Genomic DNA, 17,068 nt, shown 5'->3' with positions numbered 1-17,068 from the left:
TGTGTGCAGTGTGCTGCCCTTGGGTTGAACTTTGTAGCCAGTTCAATTCCAGTACCTTTTATTGAGTGCCTGCTATGTGCAAGGCACTGTGCTAGGTAGAGGGATATGCAGGAAGACCACCAGAGGAAAAATCTCTGGAAAGATTGGAAGAACAGCCATGGAGCTGATTGCATGCCCCAAGTCCTCACTACCCAGAGTAGGGACGGGAGGCTAGCAGCTACAGCACCCCCTGGAGCTTGTCGTGCAACCCCAGACCTCCCTCAGAGTTGCATTTTGCCACATTCCTCTGCTAATTCAGGGGTAGGCACATCTCTGTGGAAACAGGGAGGCTGGAGGGAAGAACGTGCTGGGGACATTGAGGGAGGTTCCTGGGAGGTAGGATTTCTGAACGGATGTCAAAGGGTGATAGGAGCTCAGATAGATGGAGGCAGAGGTTTTGTGAGCAGAAGAGATGATGCAGATGGGGGCCGGTGCTGAAGCACTTTGTGTGCCTTTTTCAGGAGCCACGTGAGAAAGAGTTCTGGACAGGCGTGTGAAGGGGCTGGGTTTGGGTTTTGACACCAGCATTCTGGTTGCCAGGGGTCGTGGGGGCAGTGGTAGAGGGCAGCAGGGTTGGCAGAGCATGGCCGGTTTGGAAGTGGTCTCAGGAGCCCCCGGATGGGAGATGATTGTGCGCTGCCTGAGGATGAAGAAGGAGGGGGTATTTGAGCACGTTGCTGAGGAGGAGCAGCTGCGTTTTGCCAGCACTTGAATTTTGCCAGGGCTGTGAGGAGACAGAGAGTGTGTGGAGGGTGACTTGGATTTTGTCTCGAGTGCCTGGGAGGAGGGTGTCTAGAGAATGGTCATGTCGAAGGTGAAGGTGCTGAGAGTACCTTAGACATTCTGAATGAAGATCTTTGTAGAATCAAGCTGAGAGCCAGGGGCAGCCCTCAAGGATCCGCCTGTCTGCCCTGCCGCAGTCGGGATGGCGTGGGGCTCCGTGGGACCCTGCGTGCCTCTCCGGGCCTTTGCGGAGGATGTACAGCCATCTCTGCTGGGACTGCCCCTTGCCCTCACTGGCCTCTGTCAGGATGGGGTTCTGGTGCCTTCTGTCTCAGCACCCCATCTTCCGGGGAGCTCTGTTCATTTCCTGGGCTCTTCCTTGCTTCTAGAAACTTCTGAGAGTTTTCTTTGTGGTCTGACATCTTGGGTCTTCCGCAGCCCAGATAATCACCTTGCCCCAGGTGGCAGCTGTTTCTTACGGAGGGGAGAGGGTGCAGCGGCCCTGGCGCCCGTGGTCAGCTGCCTCCCCAGCTTCCCACCCCGGCTTCCCCTCCGACTTCTCACTTTTTGTCATATTCATTGATGCTGAATGAGGCCTGTCCCAGGGTTTGTTCAACTTTGCTCTTTGAAGCGTGACCCCTTGTACTTAGCTCCTGAGGAGTTAAGTCCGGTGGGAGAGCTGTTTTTCTCTTGGGAGCATCTCTTGGGAGCATCACAGTAGCCTTGGGGAGTGCCTGGGAATATGGAGTTGCAGTCGCATGGCGAAGGTGCCCGAGGGTGGGCTGGAAAGCCAGAAGGCCTGCCTCCCTGCTGGAGTAGTTGCCCAGGACCCTTGAACCTCGAGTTCTGGCTGAACTCGCCCATATGTGCCCCGGGACTACCTGCGCTAAGTCCCTGGGATGGAGGGGCAGGCTTGCTCTGTGGGACAGCAAAGCCCTCTCCCTACAGGGTCACAGGCGCTGTTCCTTGGGCCCAGTGTCTTCTCTCTGGTGTCCTCTCAGATAAGTAGTTTTGTTTCTTACTTTCAGGTGGATTAAAAAAAAATGTGGAGATCAATCTAGAATCACCAAAGATTATTTTGTGAAGTGAGGCCATTTGCTGAGTGCTTACTGTGTGCAGATGCTGATGAGCTCCTCCTTGTTATCAGTGCCCTCGGAGGGAGGCAGTATGGGTTACCCTCGCTTCCCAGCTGAGGAAACTGTGGCACAGCGGGGCGGTAACTGGGCTCACCACATCAGGTGGGAAGTGGCCATGGAGCAGGCTGCTGGGTACCAGAGGTCACGGAGCATGGTCCACGCTGCAGAGGAACTTACCGGGGGCTGCCATGCAACCCGAAGGGAGCTGGGGAGCAGGCAGGGTATGGGCAGAGGAGACGCTTGGGAAGGGCAAGAAGGCTTTGCACATAGGAAAGCCGATGGGTGAGCCGATTCTGTACAGAGAAGGAACCCAGGCTTTTGAGAGTGCAAGGGCCACGCATGTGTTCTAGACAAACACAAGTGAGCCAAGGCACAGAGAAGAAGGACCTCGCCCCTCAGCTCTGCAGTTCCTGCCACCATCCCTGACATCCCTAAATCTCAGCACCCCTCTCCATAGTCACTGTCCCTTCTATTGTGAGCCTCTTTCGTGGGGATTTTTTGTCTTTGTGTGATATCCCTTAGTCTTGCCTTAGGCGATGTCTCTGAGCCGCTTTAAAGTCAACACAGGACTTTTTAAAATGCTCAAAACAACCCAATAAATAGAGAAGCTTTTGTGGACACTAAAATGTCAGATTATCTTTTTGGGGTGAAGTCACTGGCTAGAAGCCATGGATGGGAAAGTGGCACTGGCCACCCGTTTTATCCATCTCCTCCTGTATGACAATGGCCAGACGTTTCAGTTGGACGCCTTGCCAAGGCTGAAGCTGTTATGGGAAGAGTGGGATTTGTTCACAGTAAAAATAAACTTTCTGGCATGTCGTCAAACCATTATAGGAACGGCTTTCCTGTATTTCACAGCACTGATTCCCTTCATGCCATGTGAGTTCTCGTAATTTTAAATCCATGCATCATTTGCTGGTCTACGTGGGATAGTTAGCTGGATCTTCCTTTAAAAAATAGGGAAAGTTGGTAAAAGAGAAAAAGTAATACAGTCACAAAATGTGTTTCTGTAGTGGCAAATCTCCTGGGAAAGCTAACGGATTGTTGATTTTGTGAAATCGTAAAAATTGTCAAAAAAATTACTTGAAGACACAGCCTATGATGGGGGTTTCTGAGGTATGTTTAAACATGGGGAGGGATTGGAAATGTCGAGTGAAGATAATGTGAGGTTTGCTCCCCTCTCCTTGAAGGTAGGAGGCTGCGGACAGGGCCGCGTGGCCTCAGGAAGGGTGGAGGAGGCTGTGTGTCCAGGAGTGCCCTGGAGGTGTGGGCCAGAAGTTACTTTACAGAGGGGAGGTGCCAGACACTTGACATTCGCTTTGACTTTGAACTTGATTTCTCTGCTGTTCACAGTTGCTTCTGATTCATCATACTGTGTGTGTGTTGCATAGTTGTGTGACAAGTGGGTTGTGCATTTTTCGGAGGAGGGAACAGATGCCCCTGGAGATGTGCCAGGAAAGTAGAAGTGGTGTGTGGATTCAGCGTGTGTTTCTAAGGTGTGTTTCTAATGTGGACACAGGCTTTGCGAGGACAGATACATGAAGCTATAATTTCCAGTTAATTCAGTGTCAACAACCTTTTTATATAAATAAGCATCCATTGCATAATTCAGATGAGAACACACAGCCTTTTCTCGTATTTTCATTTGATTAGATTAATGCTCATTTCAAGGACATTGAAAAACACTTGGTTCTCATGAAAATGCTCATATTCAGAAAACTTTCACACATCAGGTATTCACTGATCAAACGGATAAGGTATTTGGAGCTGATGCCATGTCAGGTACTGAATGCTGCCTGAGATGAGCACGCACCCAGGACAACAAAACTTCGGCACCCCGCCCCCGGCCCCCGATGCCTAATGAGGAAGAGAATTGATACCCAATACCCTTTGGGTCTGAGAATGACAACTTGTAATTTTTTTAAAGTTTTTGTTTTAGTAAAATACATGTAACATAAAATTTACCATATTAACTGTTTTTTTCAGGGTACAGTTCAGTAGTATTAATGCACACTCACAATGGTTGTACAATCTCCAGAACTTTCTCATCTTATGAAACTGAAACTCTGTCCCCAATAAACAGCAATTCCCCATTGCCCTCCCCTTAGTCCCTGGCAGCCACGCTTCTATTTTCTATGGGTTTGAATACACTACCTACCTCACTGGGTGAAATCACACAGTGTCTCTGGTTTTGTGACTGGCGTGTTTGACTCTGCATAATGTCTTCAGGGTTCATCCGTGTTGTAGCCTGTGTCAGAATGTGCTTCCTTTTTCATGGCTGAGTAGTGTTCCATGGTATGGATATGCCACATATTGTTCATCCATTCATCCATCTGCAGACCCTTGGGATGCCTCTACTTTTTGGCTTTTGTGAAGGATGCCACTGTGAACGTGGGCATGCCAGTGACTCCTAGAAGCCCTGTGTCCTGCTTTCTGGGTGTATCACCACAGTGGTAAGGCTGGGTCATGTGGGGAATGGCAGCTTTTAACAGGCACTTATCCCTGCCTTCCAGGCGCCTTCAGGAGGAAGACCAGCAGTTTAGAACCTCATCTCTGCCGGCCATCCCCAATCCTTTTCCTGAACTCTGTGGCCCTGGGAGCCCCCCTGTGCTCACGCCGGGTTCTTTACCTCCGAGCCAGGCCGCCGCAAAGCAGGTGAGTGTGCCCCTGGCTGGAGCCCAGGCTGAGGGATATGCCAGATTATTGGGATCTGCACAGATGTGCCAGATTATTACTTTGGGAAGAAGGGCGGGAAGTCCTGGGATCTTCTCTCTCAGTTCTTTTCTTGTTGTCACAGTACTTGTTGTCCTATGAGGTCGATACAGTTTGGATGTTGTCCCCTCCAAATCCCACGTGGAATTGTAATCCCCAGTTTTGGAGGCAGGGCCTGGTGGGAGGTGATTGGATCTTAGGGGTAGATTCCTCATGGCTTGGTGCTGTCCTCACAATAGTGAGTTCTCACGAGATCTGGTTGTTTAAAAGTGCATGTCATCTCCTCCCCTTGCTCCCACTCCTGCTGTGTGAGACGCCAGTTCCTGCTTTGCCTTCTGGCATGATTGTAAGCTCCTAAGTCCTCATCAGAAGCCGAGCACATGCCCGCACCATGATTCTTGTACAGGCTGCAGAACCATAGCCAATTAAACCTCTTTTCATTATTGATCAAAACTCTTTATCTTTATATTTTAGAAAAAGTCTCATAAAAAATGGCAAATAATAACAATGATTTGATGTTTAAAGATGAATCTTAGTTCTTTGAAAAAGTTTCACCACTGGCTCAATAATAGGTGTGAAAATGCTGGGCTCACCCGGGCACCTGGATGTCAGTACACAGGAGTTGAAGAGTTTCTGTCTTGTAGTCCTGACTTTGAATATGATCTGCCGAAAGCAGAAGAGTTTCCATTGGACCCACAGGGCAATAACCTCCTTTTTGAACTTGTAGTTTCTACTTAAAGTAGATCCATGAAGTAGATAGGACACAACCATTGTCCCCATATGAGGAAACTGAGGCACAGAGCATTTCAGTAATGTGTCCAAGGTCAAACAGCCAACAAGTCAGCTTAGCAGAGAAACTGGCAGAGAAAGGGGTTGAAAGTTCCTCCCCACCGGTTGGCAGGGCTGTGAGCCAGGATGGGCTGCAGCCTCTGGAGGAAGACCCCTAGGGGTGGAGGTGATCATTAGAACAACTGCGCCATCTGATGTTTATGGAGTGAGGGATTTCTGTGTGCCAGGCCTTGTCGTAAGTGGTGGATATGTTTATTTTTTGTTTATTTATATGTTCATTTACTCCTCATGCCATCCCGTATGAATTAAGTACACATGTTCCCTCTGTTCCACAGTTGAGGGAAGGGAGGCCCCTGTAAGCAGCTGAGCTGAGTGTGGCTGAGACCTGATGGTGCGGCTGAGTGTGACCCAGCCTCAGAATCGGAGCCTGTGATTGCAGCCACTGTGCTGATTGGCTTCCCGGGACTTTGACTTTCCTTCTGCTAAATGCATATTGTTTAGAAGTCATTTTGCCCTTCTACTTGAATCATCTCTTCTCCCTACTTGCTCTCACTTCCCTACCTTTGCTGTTCTCAAGCAAGACAGGCCAGCCATCCCTTTCTCTGCAAATCTGCCTGTCCTGTGCCATGCAAGGTCTGTCCTCTTGAGAGAGAGACCTTTTTTCCAATACCCGCTGGCTCCCAAGTGTGGGTCCCGTTCTGACCTCAGGCCCCCGGAGCAGGCTGCATTATGGCACTATCAAAACTTAGAAGGTGAGGTAAGTGTCCCTCATCTGGGAGCCAGCACTGGCTGGGCTTGTGCACTTTGTCACATGTCTAAAGTGCATCTGGGATGTCTACCTCGCTGGTGACCTTCTGCTTCAAATAAGGATCCAGACAAGCTGTCTGTGGGTTTTGTCACTGAGGTTGTTTACAGAGCTACCCATTCTAAAATAAGACCATGAAAATATTATCTGGCTCTCTCAGCCTTTGGCAAGAAAATTGGCCTCCACCCCCAGGGATTGTCCAAATTTGTAAGCAGAACAAGGAAACCGGGGAATTTTGCCTGCTGGTGTTTTTCTTGGGATCAGAGCTTGTTCCCCATGAGAACGTGGCATTGGTGTCTGTGTCACTCGTGTCCTCAAGCCCACAGAAACGACCAGGAAGGATGTTTCTCACTCAGAACTAGAACTACTTGTAGAAAGTCCTTGTTCTTTGTTCTTTTTTTTTTTTTCCTGACTTGCTTGAAGGGACATTTCTTTATCTGTACTTGGTGTTGACTTCTGATCTCATGAAAAGTGTGTTTTCTCAGTGCAGTCAGTAGCAAGTGCTGGACAACCTCCAGCCACTTCCCAGGGCTTTGGATCTAGGATCACGGTGGGGGATGGTGCTGGGCAAAGAGCTTTGGCTCCATTCCTTGCCCCTTGCTTGAGGAAAAGAGAAATCTGATGTTCTTCTTCCCTTCATTCAAGTCAGAGGAAGTAATGCTGAGACCAAGGTCTAGTCAAGGATTCTGAAGTAGTAGAAAAATTGACAAAGTGGACCCGATACATAAAGTGGCTTTGCTCACGGGGAAGAACTCAGTTAACATAGGAAAAGAAGAAAGCATAACGAAATCTATGGAAGGTAATGGGATAGTGAGGTGATTGGAAACTTCCTCATTCATGTCATTATGTTCACTATTAAATAGCAGATTAATGAAGAAGGCAACGGGAGGAAAAAGTAGAGATATTTAAACTTCCATGAGAAAGGAAAAATCATTCTTGCCCAAGCTTTGTAGGCAAAGCCTTCTGAAATTCCCACACAGGCATTAGTACCTTTCTTCTGCCTCTCTCCTTTTTTTTTTTTTTTTTTTTTTTTGAGACAGAGTCTCGCTCTGTCGCCCAGGCTGCTGGAGTGCAGTGGCGCGATCTCGGCTCACTGCAAGCTCTGCCTCCTGGGTTCACGCCAATCTCCTGCCTCAGCCTCCCGAGTAGCTGGGACTACAGGCGCCCGCCACCACGCCCGGCTAATTTTTTGTATTTTTAGTAGAGACGGGGTTTCACCGTGTTAGCCAGGATGGTCTCGATCTCCTGTCCTTGTGATCCGCCCACCTCGGCCTCCCAAAGTGCTGGGATTACAGATGTGAGCCACTGCGCCTGGCCCTGCCTCTCTCCTTTTTAAGTGACTCCTTGGTAGCTCCGTAATGTGATAAGAGATCAGATGCTGGTGTCCAGAGACCCCAGGTCTGAGAGCAAGCAACTACCATGATGTGGACCTGGCGCTCCTTACAGCATGCTGAGTCCCCTGGCCCGCGTGCTGGGACAGGGTGGGAGAGTGGCAGTGGTCTCACTGCAGCATTTGTGGGCCCTCACGGGTCTGAGTTCCACCTGCAGCTCTGGTGTGTCTCCTTTCTAGACATGTAAGACACAAGCTCAGTGCCCTGTAAAGGCTGCGGGCCAATGGGACTTGATGAAAGGAAGGAGGGGAGGGAAAATTCTGCATGGGAGTAGTCATGGGTAGAGAAGAGCCCTCAGCCTCCTATTCAACAGCACGAGATTCCTCCAATGCTGCCTCCCTCTGAGCTCTCTGCCTTCGCTCACCTTGAGCCCCTACAACGGGCTGGGTGTTTTGCCAGACCCTGAGACCAAGAGGTTGACCGCAAAGTGGGCCCTGCTCTCGTGAGCTTAGCACGATGGTGACAGAGTGAAGAGCTATCTGAGGAAGCAGGATGGAGTAGTTGGTAGTCTAAGACGTGGCAGGCATGTGCCAAAAGAAAGCAGCCATTATTCTATCTAGAAGGACAGGGAGGTCTTCCCCAGCTGCCTTGCGTCCTCTCCCTGGGGATCCCAGAGCATGCAGCAGCCCCAGGCAGGCTTACCAAGTTCTTCCACGATGACTGCACCCTGGCTTCGTGACCCTGCATTGGCCAGGTTCTTCCTGAGTGCTGTGCTGAGTTTGCTAAGGGTACCCATGGGGCTTGCTTGAGTCATCTGGGTTGGCGGGAATAGCTGAGTTTCAGACCTGTGATCCTCCAGCTGTAGGGGAGACTTACACCGGCGCAAAGGGGGCTACTTCTGATCGGAGATCCACGTGCTGGGATGTCACCGTCTGACAGCCCACTCATTCCTTCCTGCCTGGCTGTCCTTCACCTGCCCTGGATTCAACTTCCTCACCCTGCCCAGGCTCTGCTTCCTCTTCTGGGTCTGGGGTCCTGCCCAGGTGCTTCTACAGAAGCAGTGCAGGGTCGGTCTCACCTCCCTGGTCCCACCCAGGCTCGTTGCTACCCCCACGTGGGGTGGCACCTGCCCTGCAGCTGCTCAGCATTTGGCCAGGGGGAGCCCTGAGAGCAGTTTGTCCAACGTGCTATGGGTTCCAAACCTGGGCCGGTCAGACCCTTGATGGAAGCATGGAAATCTGGAGCCAGTAAACCCAGGCACTTCCACGCACCTCTGCCACTGGCTCATGGGCCCTCACTGGTGTTTGGGTGCTCATAAATAGTGTGAGATGTTTTGGAGTTGTCTTTCTAGACTTCTTGGGCTTTCTGTTTTATTTTGTTGTTGATGATGAATTTTAAAACAGCAATGTTTTGGCTTGTTAATATTTAAGCCAGAGTCTATTGGTCTTGCGTTTACCTGAGGTTGTACTCTATGGCTTCACCATTAAAGTGAGAGAGCACACAGACCTACTCCCTCACGGAAGGCAAAAACTGATGTTAGAGCAGACATCCCCCTTTGCTCTGGGAGAGTGCATAGAGGAACCGTGATGTATGGTTTTACATAGTGTCTGTTAGAGGTGACAGCAGTCCTCCTTGTCAGCAGTGAGTGACTTTCATTGGAAGGTATAGCTTCTGTGGAGATGATTCCATCATTTATTAAATGGCATTTAATTTTATTCAGTGATTTGATTTATTTAAGTTTAATAATACCTCGTCATTGACTTACCAAAAATACAAATACATAAGAATTTCTTTCTGAGTGTTTAATTTCTTTCCTCTAAAAGGTGGTGAAATTAAATTAGTCATTGTTCAGGAAACTGGATATTTGTGGTAAAAATCAACAGGGTATTTTTAACTGCTTTGTGACTCATTTGAAAAGACAGGCTGTTGTGGTAAGGGTGATTGATATAGCAAAGACTTGTGAGCCCTGAGGCCAAGCACCATGCTCCGGCCGGAGAGGCTGGGCTCACGGTCTAGTTGGTGCCACTGGGTCTCTGTGGTGAGGCTCCCTTTGATCTTGGTGCCCTGGCGGACACTGGCTGCAGTGGTCCTCCTTTGCGTCAGACCCTCCGGGGCCTTCTGAGTTGAGGAAGTGCCATGCAGTGTGCCTGGAGCTGGCCTCGGGTGTCGGGAGGGAGGGGCACCACAGAAGGATATGCTCCGAGACCTGGGACTTGGGCCAGGTGCCAGACAATCCTGGGTAAATACCAGAGCTGTCCCCCCTGCTCCCATAGACACACTGCAGAGGACCCTGGCAGGTGGGCTGGCCCCCCGCCACGGCCTGGTGACTGTCTCCCTCTGCTGTACTTCTTTAAGGTCCTGGGAGAGGAGAGAAAGGTGAGTGGGGTGCCATTTTCCTCCTGCAGGTGCTGGGTGAAGTTCAGAAGGCTCTGAGAGGCTGAGGGGAGCCATGTGTATAGGTACATTTGACTGTTCAGGCTGGTGGGTACGATACCCTGTAGGGGGGCTGTCCCAAAGGCCTTCTCGGTTCCTGCATTCTGATCCTGGCTGTTTGCTGTGTGAGGAGGGTCTCAGCTCAGCGACATCAGAAGTCAGGGCGGAAGTAGCTCCTCGAGGCAAGACTGAGCGTCGGTGTCCACGCTAGGGAAGAGGGGCCCTGTGTCCACAGCCACCGCCCATCAGCCGAGCATGGCCAGCAGGAGCATGGGACCAGTGTCACCAGAAAATTGGATGCTTTGAGAGAAATCAGAATTGCCACTGAAGACCTGAACTCTCCACATTTTGCACATTTCAGTGTCTGTAAGCACTGTGTGGGCTGAAGCAGACACCCTGGCAGGCAGGTCCTGGCCTGCTGGTTTCGGCTGTGGCATCCTGCGAGGTGACTCCTATGGTGTCTGCATTGTCTCCCTGCACCTGGCATGCCAGGGGCTTTCCCTGATGGGCACTGGATCTGGCGTCCACTAAGGGCTCAGCAAGCTGGGATGATGGCCCGAATCTAAAAAGGATTACATTAAATAGGCTTTCAAAATGATGTCTGCACATGCAGCTACAAAAGTATCACCAAGAGGATGGCAGCTGCAGCCGCTGCTGCTTGTGAGAGAAGGGCTCAGTTAGTTAGACACGTGGCTCCAGTCAGCAGTCCAGTGTGACCTTTCCTGAGTGGCTGGCTTGACCATTCTGCTCTGACAGAAATAGGTTTTCTAGAAGCTAGTGGCTTTGTTGTGTTCTTTCTTGGATGCCATTATCCCTGTGAGAAGGACCCTAGTCACATGGCACTCATCCCAAGTGGAGGGACTTGATGGTGAGAGGCTGTGGCAGGAGGCAAAGGAGAAAATGGGAAGTGGTTAAGGATCATTTGGGGCACTTGTGGCTATTTCCTACAGCACACACGTGGGAGGGATGCCTCCTACTCTCTGGGTCCAGAGGCTGGAACAAGGGCCAGAGAGGTACAGGGAGGTGCCACCTACTCCTTGTGGGGGAAGGTCCCTTCACCTGTCAGCATCCCCAGGGAGGGGGCTGCCTGGGGTCCCACTTCCTGTCACTGGAATGTCCCAGCAGCATCTCACTCTGCAGCAGGAGTGGCCTTGCCCTTCCCAGGCTGTGCTGGCTGTATCTCCATGTCAGCCCTGAGGATGCACCCTGGGCCCTCTTCCCTGTCATCCTCACCCGTGGAGCAGGGACAGCGAGTGGGCCTTTGAAAGAAATGTTTTAAGTCAAGGGATAACTGAAAATGTAATGAATCAACAAATGAATCTATGTTATGGAAGAGAATTTGCAAAATTGGTAAAGGTTGAAGTAGATTCCCTTGAGAGTCTAGCTCAGGTGTCTGTAAGAGCATCACCTGAAAGCATAAGGAATAGCTTCTCTGCATTCCAGATGGGCAAGGAAGAGGCTTCAGATGAATCAGGTGATGTTAGACCAAGACTCACATTTGGGTTCTAAGAGATTCTATCAGGTAGAATCTTAATTTTCCTGTTTTTTAGCATCTGTTGGTGGTTACTACACATTTAATTTTCACAGCACTTCCACATGCTGCAAGGGAGAGACTATTTTCATATGGTGAAACCAAGGTCCTGAAGCTCCACAAGGTGAAATACTTTGGCTGGAGTCACACAGCCAACTAGAGGTACAGGCAGGAAATGTACTCAATCTAGATGAGCCCAAAGCCTTAGTCTTCTTCCTGCCCCTCCCAGACCTCTGAGGTCAGCACCCTGCTGAGTTTGGAGAAGACACTCTGAGTCTGTCCAGCCTCCTGCCTGGGGCTGAAGCATCACCCCCCAAATGCAGCACACACTGGCATTTGCTGCTGAAAGGAGATGGATTTGTGCAGGCAGTGGAGGAGCTTAGCATCCAATTCTGAATAACCCTTCATTTCTTGGAGGTATTGGGAGACTTTCATTCCACTTATCAGGGAGCCTCGGTTTCCTGATCGTGCCTCGCACATCCTGGGTCATGACCATCGGAGAGGAAGACCTCTCTGAGAAGGAGGCCCAGGGGCTTTTAAGGACAGCACCTTCACTGCCAGGAAGCTGCCCCTCCTGCCATGCACCAGCCTGGGACTGCCAGGGGCTTGGTCTTCAACTGAGAAGGACAAGGCACCTGGGCATGGGGCCAGACTCCAACTCCACAACATTGCAGGTAATGACAGTAGTAACACCAGCTGCTGAGATGTGGGGAGTCCTTCTCCTGGCAAGCGTGGGACACTGTGCTTCACCTGCTTTCAGGATGCCTTTGGCTGCAAGAAACAAAACCAAATCCGTCTGGTCTCTATTGTAAGGAGAGTTGCTTTTGCAGAACAGGAAGTCTAGGGCCGGAGACAGCAGCCACCACAGCCTCGTCCTGTGTCACGGCACTTGTCCTCTCTCCACAACGGCAGCTGGTGAGACCAGAGTTGGGCTTGTCACCCAGAAGCAGCTGTTCCATATACGGGTGGGTAAGCCAGGTATGCAGAAATGTGAAGTGGTGGCAAGGGCAACTGAGGCAACATGTGGGGCGCACTGACCCCACAGGTCCCAGTGAGTTGGTTGTGGTGTGTGATGCCAAGAACAGATTCACATGTTGAAGAAGCAGAAACCAAGAGCAGGCAGAGAACTGACTCCTACAGTAAATGTACAGAGGTGCTGAGACAAGAGGGTGGGGTGTCCCCAGGGGCACCCTAGAGAGGAGTGCCGGTGAAGAAAAAGTACAGTAATGCTATTAGGAACTTGTTTATTTATGAACTTAAGACAAGCTCAGTGGACACTTTGGGGTGGCTTTGACAGGCCACACTTTCCTTCAGCCAGTAAAGGTTCTCGTGCAGCTACATAATGAGTTTTTAGAGCACATTTTTCCATTTGTTATTCAAACACAATTAGTCACATAGTTTAACCCTGTTAGTAATAGGACATAAATCTTGTCTTAGCTCCAATCAGCTCTTCTCCCTCTGCTTAATTTTAAAAATTAATTTTCTGGAACCACAGTAATCACTTTGGATAAGGGTTTGTGCATACAATTATTTACTAATGATCAAAATTAGGTCTCCTGAGGCTTTAACTGCATGCAATATGTTAGACCATCTTTGCTGAGAAAAACTAGTCCTGGCCTCCCAGTGCAGGTTGTTTCACAGAATGTATTGCACGGAGAGAATGCTCTCTCTTGCAAATGTGTGTCTGCAACTGGGCCTGTCCCGAGCAGTTTGCTGGTGGGCCTTGCTGAGGATGGACTTCCTCCATCCTTTAGCCCCTTCCACCCACTGGCAAGCCCTGTTACTCTTAGCGCCTCCACAGTCTGCCCATGTCACCTTCTCTGGTGCCTTTGGAGATCAGAAGACATTGGGGCCTGAGCCTAACTGCAGTTTACCCTGAGTGCTGGGGACCCTGAGGGGTGCTGACTGCAGTGAGTTGGGTCTGCAGCCCCCAGGGCCTTGGCCCTGGCGGGATGGATAAGATGCTGCGCCATCACAGGATGGTCCCTTGTGGCTTCATGCACGCAAGAGTCAGCATGAGGTGCACTTCAACTCATCCCGCCATTTTCAAGTTAAAATCCTCTGTCCTCGGCCCCCCTCACACCTGCATCTCTAACTCCTTTCCTTCTGCTACTGCGTGGCTCCTGTCTCCCAACGGAAGCCACTTGCCTGTAACCATTTCCCCTCTGCACCGAGAGGCCGCGGTGTGGAGGGGGAGCTCCTGCCCACGGCACTTGGAAGGTGCTGGGGCAGAACCCAGCTCCAGCGCTGATGTGTGGCAGCATCTCTGGAAACTTCCATTTCCTGCTCTGTCTGAGGAGGCGGGGCCCTGCTGATGTCTCTGTGTCTTGGAGCTCAGGACAGTCAAATCTGCACCACGGCTGCTTCCCCTCTTGCTGTGTGAACGTGGCAGGACGTCCACCCCACCCCACTTCCTGCATGGACATGGCTCCATGGCTGTGCCCTACCTCCCTTCCTGCATGAATGCAGCACCACGGCTGCACCCCCCACTTCTGTGGATGTGGCATGATGGCTGCACCCCCACTTCCCATTTGAATGCGGCACTGCAGTTGCGCCTCCCCGCCACTTCCCCTGTGGACGCGGCATGATGGCTGCACCCCCTATATCCCACGTGAACACGGCACCGCAGCTGTGCCCCCATGCCCCTTTACTGCATGAACGCGGCACCACTACTGCGCCCCCACACCCCTTTACTGCATGAACACGGCACCGCTACTGTGCCCCACCCCTTTGCCATGTGATCACTGCCTTCATCAGGAGTGACCACGAGACATGTGCTCTTAAGGAACCTGAGGCCCAGGGAGGATAAAGTCATCTTCCAAGGTCATTGACAAATACATCACAAAAAGTGGGTTTAGACTTAGGACCCGAGCTTCTAGCTGGCTTCTCAGTGTGCCACAACAGTGCCCCAGACGACAGAAATGCATTTCAGTACGCCTAAGTGAACTCTCAACTTGTCATTCAATTACTTATGAGGGGACGCGTGAATCCCTGAAACCGTGCAAGCAAAACCCACACATGTAGCAGATCCCATTGCATTGCTCACCATCATTTATGCCCTCCGGCGTGGCCACCACTGAAGGATGGATGTTCTAACCTTATGGTCCTGTAATATGCTCCTCTAGGTGAGGGGCTGTCCTGGACAGGCTCTAGACAGAGATGAGTTTGCTGTACTGTCTGCCTTCCAAGACTCGGGCTACCCGGAGAAGAGATGTGGGCACACACACTATTGCACAGCTGCTTAGCTCAGCATGGGAGATAGGTGCAGGACCCAGAGCGACCTGGGAGCAGCCCTGCGTCCAGCCTTGAGCGTTGGCAGGTTTGGGGGGCCTCGGTGACTGTGAGCATTGCATTTGAGCCAAGGCTTTAACAGCAGGGTGGCCAGGACATGTTTTTTTCAAAGGGGGGCTTGGCTGGGCTCCCTCAGCTCTCCGTGGTTTGAGTAGGGTCTAGCTTTCTGGGTTTCAGTCTTCCTCTGGCGTTGCTAAGGTGACTGAGATCTCTCCACGTTTTTTACCTCTCATTTTCTAGAATGCCAGTTACCTGAGTTGTCCTGAGGGGGAAAAAGCCATACAGGTTCAGTAAGTTTGGGAAATTTGGCATCGTCTATCGTTTTCTTGGCAATTCTACATTTCCCGTTTGATTTTAGAGGATCTGAAAAATCTTACAGAAAAAGAAAACCTACCTATTCACTCAAGCTAAGCTAGAGCATCTGAAACATTTGTGATCACAGAAGTGCTTTAGAGACAGCACCTGTAAACTTTACACAGAACGCGCTTTGGGAAAGGGTGCTAAATTGCCCATGATTATTTTTAAAATGGTGAATGTCATCCTCACTTTTTTAGACTTTTCTGGCAGCTTTGCTAAAGCGGAGGTCTCTCACAGCTCTCTAGGGACCGCAGCCCCTGCAGTCTGAGAGTAATCCTGAAGGCCCGACGTGACGGCGCCTGCATGTTCCCGTGTTTGCATCAGAGCAAGTGATGCAGTTGCAGCGAGGCAGTCGTGACCTGGAGCAGACCACTTGTTTGGCTAAATATGACACAGGAAATCAGTGCAGGAATCTTATGTGAAATCCCAACTACTAGTGTTTCTCTGGTGTACAAATATCTTTTAAAATATAAACCTCTGAATTTGAGGGGCCTAAAACAGATATTTTATTGTAGCATTGAATACCTCTTGATATCTATAGCTGTCAAGAGCATTGGAAATGTGAGCACTTAAATTATATACATCTTTCACAGAAAGAATCACCATAGTTTTGCCAAAAATCTAAGTCTGTGCCTTGCCCACCTGTGGCCATCTACGTGCGGCTCCTGTGGACTCAAAGGCAAGGGCAGTGTGCAGTCATTGGTTATCGGTGGCCATCAGTGCTTTCACAGAGACCGCCTATTTTGCTAGCAACAGGAAATAATTTTCCTTGGCAAACTGATTTGCTAATTCTTGCTGCTGCTTTGACTCGAAATTTCATCAGATAAGGGGGAACCACTAGACAATGCACTTTCCCCAATTTACCTACCTGACAGCTTCTGCCATAAATGACTGCGAGCAAACAGCCTGCTGGTTTGTGTTTGGTTTTGAGTAGGAATCCACAGTTCACCCACTGGAGAAGCCTGTTACACTCACTGAACGTGGACATTGGCGCTTTATTTATACCTGTGACCAGCCACGGAGGGACTTTTCTTTTCTCCTGCAATAGGCGCATGTGGCAGGTCCACCCAGTTTAGGATAAAGTGTTCTAGAGTTTACAGTCGAGAAGTGTTAGGCCTCTGGGTCTTGGTTGAGACCCAAGATGAGATGGGCCATCTAGGCCACTGCCTGGACAATGGCCATCTCTTTTCCTCCATGTCTTTTCTGTTCTTCTTTCCTTAGGCTCTTGCCTCAGTCTCTTAACTGGCTGAAGGACAAGTAGTTTGAGTAATAAAAATGTAAAAAAGAAAAAAAAAAAGAATTAGTGGAGGAAACCAAGTGAAAGTGTTTTGAAAATCCAAAAAATTCACAAGAGAATTTGGTAAACATCCTCCCTCTGCTGTTGGTGCCAAGTCTGGACATTTCTAGGAAAGAGAGTGCAGACATAGTCCCTGTGTGGGAAGGTTTACAAATACATACCCTCTGCTGGTGATTTTTATTTTTTGGTCCCTGAGAGAACCAAATGCTAATGACTAACATGGTTTATCTTTTACTTTGCCCTAAAATAGCATCTTCGCTGTCATCTTACAACAGAGATTCTCTAGAATCAGGGCAGTAGTTTCTAGCCCTATTTATAGAACCCTGGCATCTTCAGATTTATTTATATGAGGAAATCCCCGAAAAGATTTAAATGGGAACACCATGTACCGGCGCACATTCCTCTCTTTTTGTTCACGGGTAGTGTTTCTGCTCACACAGTCCCTGGTCTCTCTGCAGAATCCTGGAAGGGAATGAGAGGCAGTGTTGCTGTGCCAGGAGCAGCGGGAACATCACAGACACTCGAGGAAGTGGGAAGCAACATTGCTTTCTTCTTCATTTAACCTTGGAGCCTAAGTGTGACTGCCCTTTTGACTCTGACCATTGAACTGGCACAAAAACAGTA

The 17,068-nt window shown here is 50.0% G+C and overlaps 1 protein-coding gene across 35 annotated transcripts in view; it reads left to right on the top strand.

Annotated features, from left to right (window-relative positions):
• The window catches only part of GRB10 (growth factor receptor bound protein 10), a 203,427-nt gene that overhangs the window by 119,412 nt on the left and 66,947 nt on the right, over positions 1-17,068 (top strand). For all 35 annotated transcript variants that reach the window (XM_024357835.3, XM_054687546.2, XM_063815394.1 and 32 more), the window contains one exon: positions 4,412-4,553. In XM_024357835.3, the coding sequence (XP_024213603.1) occupies positions 4,412-4,553 (142 nt within the window). The remainder of the gene's footprint in view (positions 1-4,411; positions 4,554-17,068) is intronic.

This window comes from Pan troglodytes, chromosome 6 (genome assembly GCF_028858775.2).
Source record: "Pan troglodytes isolate AG18354 chromosome 6, NHGRI_mPanTro3-v2.0_pri, whole genome shotgun sequence".
In the NCBI taxonomy this organism is placed as follows: domain Eukaryota; kingdom Metazoa; phylum Chordata; class Mammalia; order Primates; family Hominidae; genus Pan; species Pan troglodytes.
The sequence above is the reverse complement of the archived record's forward strand: the minus strand, read 5'-3'. Positions and strand labels throughout refer to the sequence as shown.